At 56.5% G+C, this 2842-nt stretch overlaps 1 protein-coding gene across 1 annotated transcript in view; it reads right to left on the bottom strand.

The window, feature by feature from the left end:
* PTPRH (protein tyrosine phosphatase, receptor type H) overlaps window positions 1-2842 on the bottom strand; it is a gene marked incomplete at its 5' end in the record, with an annotated part of 18749 nt that overhangs the window by 9277 nt on the left and 6630 nt on the right. Inside the window, 3 exon segments of the mRNA XM_015569459.1 lie at window positions 2-75; window positions 447-537; window positions 930-999. Of these exon segments, the coding sequence (XP_015424945.1) occupies window positions 2-75; window positions 447-537; window positions 930-999 (235 nt within the window).

The following is a 2842-nucleotide window of genomic DNA, read 5'->3' on the forward strand; positions in this document are numbered from 1 at the left end:
GCATGAAGCTGGCGTTGATGTAGTCGGAGCCTGGGGCCCCTCCGAGGGACCGCAGGGGCACGCGGGACCAATCGTCTGGGGAGGAGGAGCGAGGCGGGCAGAGAGGGAGACAGGAGTCAGGCTGAGGGGCAGACGGACACCCGGAGCTCCCAGGGGGCGGAGCCCGCATGTCCCAGGGGGCCAGGGCCGGGCCAGGGGGAAAGGGAGCTGGCAAAGTCATGCCTGCGGACAAAGCCAGCAGCAGCTCAAGCCTCACAGGGTGGCTCAGTGGTTGAGCGTCGACCTAGGAACCTGGAGGTCACGGTTGGATCCCTGGTCGGGGCTCGATCCCCGGGGGGGGGCGTGCAGGAGGCAGCCGAGCCATGACTCTCTCATCACTGATGTTTCCCTCTCCCTCCCTCTCCCTCCCGCTCTGACAGCAGTAAAAACGTTACAGACAGACTCACAGGGCAGCACGTTCCGGTAGCGGTTCTTGTTGCTGTTTTCTGGAGCCGAGGCCACCGTCTGAGACTGGCCGTGGCCCTCCATGGCCAGGTGCTGCGGCGCAGGCAGAGGAGGGGGGGTGCACGGTGTAGGGGTCCCTCCAGCTGCCCCCAAGGACCCCCCCGGCCTCCCTTGGCCGCCCCCCCCATTTACTCCTTGTGCCCTGGAGGTCTGTGGGTCCCCAGGAATGGAACGTGTGTGCACTGGGGGTGATTGAGGAGACAGTGGGGGCAAGAGGGGGGCCGCCTAGAGAGGGGGTGTCAGGGGAAAACTGATGTGTGTCTCCAGGGCTGACGCGGGCCCGGCCACAGATCCCACCGCACAGACACAGTCAGCCTGAGGATGGCTGTGCCAGTGGACAGGCACTGGGCGCTGGTTTTGTTTAATAACAAGGGGGGGAGGTCTGGATGGGCATGTGGGGTTCAGCTGAGCCCCTCTGTCCTCACCCAATTGCTGTCCTTCTCATTTTTGCGGACGTGGTCAGCAAAGGCAGCCGCAGGGATATCCTTTGGGAAGCTGGGGAGTGGGGAGGGAGAAGGGGGGGAGACACAGAGATTTTAGCTGCCTTTAACCCTGCGCTGCTGGGATGGGGAAAAGGTGCCTTTAATGTTGTTCACGTTCCCAGGACGTAAGTATCTCATAACAGGAAGCCTGGAGCCCTTGACGCCTCCCCCCGACTTGGCCCCACCCGATCGCCCACAACTGCCCTTCCCTGTCGGGGGCGACCAGGCCAGCAGGGGAGGGCCGTTGGGGGCATTAGGCAGGCAGGCAGGTGAGTGGTTAGGAGCCAGTGCTCCTGGATTGCGAGAGGGATGTCTGATTGCCGGTTTAGTCCCGTCATCCCTGTGGGATCAGGACTAAACCAGCAAGTCAGACATCCCCTGAGGGGTCCCTGATTGGAGAGGGTGCAGGCCGGGCTGAGGGACACCCCCCCTCCTGTGCACGAATTCCGTGCACTGGCCCTCTCGTAATAATAAGAAGGTGCTTTTCATTCATCAGTTCCACTCCTGGACACACATAACAAGGAATGGGAAGCCGTGTCTGGAAAAGGTGAGTGTGCACTCCCATTCGGAGCAGCATCCTTCACAGGACGGAGGACAGAAGCAGCCACGTGTCCATCGGTGGGTGAGTGAATAAGCCATGCGTCCCCCCCGCACAGTGGGGATCTATCCCACCTTCAGAGGGAGCGGAATTCCCACACCCACATGGCGCCGATGGACCCAGGGACACTGTGCTGAGTTAAGCCACTCACCAAAGGACAAAACTTGTAAGGTTTTACCAAAATTATTTTCTTTTTTCTTTTTTTTCCCAGCGAGTGGAAAAGAGGGGAGAGACAGAGAGAGAAACACAGCAAGCTGAGAGCGACACATGGGTTGGTGAGGGCTGGCGAGGTACGTGCCCTCGACCGGAATTGAACCTGAGGCCCTTCAGTACGCTGAGGTTGCAGTGACACGGGGTCAGAAGATTTCTGTTGCATGCGGGAGGTTAGCATGGTTACGAGCTCAAGGGAAGGAGGAGAGGGTCCCAGAAAGGAAGGCAAGGACGGGGTTGGAGGCCGGGGGTGGGGTGGGGAGCGTGGCTTGAAATGGAGAAAATACACCTTTTCCTTCTGTGAATTAATTAAAACTAAAAAAAAAAAAAGAAAAATGAGCGTGGCCAGTGTGGCTCCGCTGTTTGGATGTGTCCCAGGCACCAAAAGGTTGCCGGTTCCACTCCTGGTTAGGATCCTGGGACGGGGAGAGGGGTATGTGTGATGGTGTGCAGGAGGCAGCCTATCGCTATTGTATTTCTCTCTCTCCTTCTTGCTTCCTCTCTCTCTAAAAATCAATTTTAAGCCCTAACCGGTGTGGCTCAGTGGATAGAGCGTCAGCCTGCGGACTGAAGGGTCCCAGGTTCAATTCGGCCAAGGGCATGTACTTTGGTTGCGGGCACATCCCCAGTAGGGGGTGTGCGGGAGGCAGCTGATCCACGTTTCTCTCTCATCGATGTTTCTAACTATCTCTCTCCCTTCCTCTCTGTAAAAAAATCAATAAAATATATTTTTAAAATAATCAATCTTAAAATCCTATAAATTAATTGTGGCCCCGGCCAGTTTGGTTCAGTGGATAGAGCAGAAATAAAAATATTTAAAAAGTCGACGAAACCGGTTTGGCTCAGTGGATAGAGCGTCGGCCTGTGGACTGAAAGGTCTCAGGTTCGATTCCAGTCAAGGGCATGTACCTGGGTTGCGGGCACATCCCCAGTGGGGGGGCGTGCGGGAGGCAGCTGATCAATATTTCTCTCTCATCAATGTTTCTAACTCTCTATCTCTCTCCCTTCCTCTCTGTAAAAAAATCAATAAAAATATATTTTTTAAAAA

This window comes from Myotis davidii, unplaced genomic scaffold (assembly GCF_000327345.1).
Source record: "Myotis davidii unplaced genomic scaffold, ASM32734v1 scaffold326, whole genome shotgun sequence".
NCBI lineage: Eukaryota > Metazoa > Chordata > Mammalia > Chiroptera > Vespertilionidae > Myotis > Myotis davidii.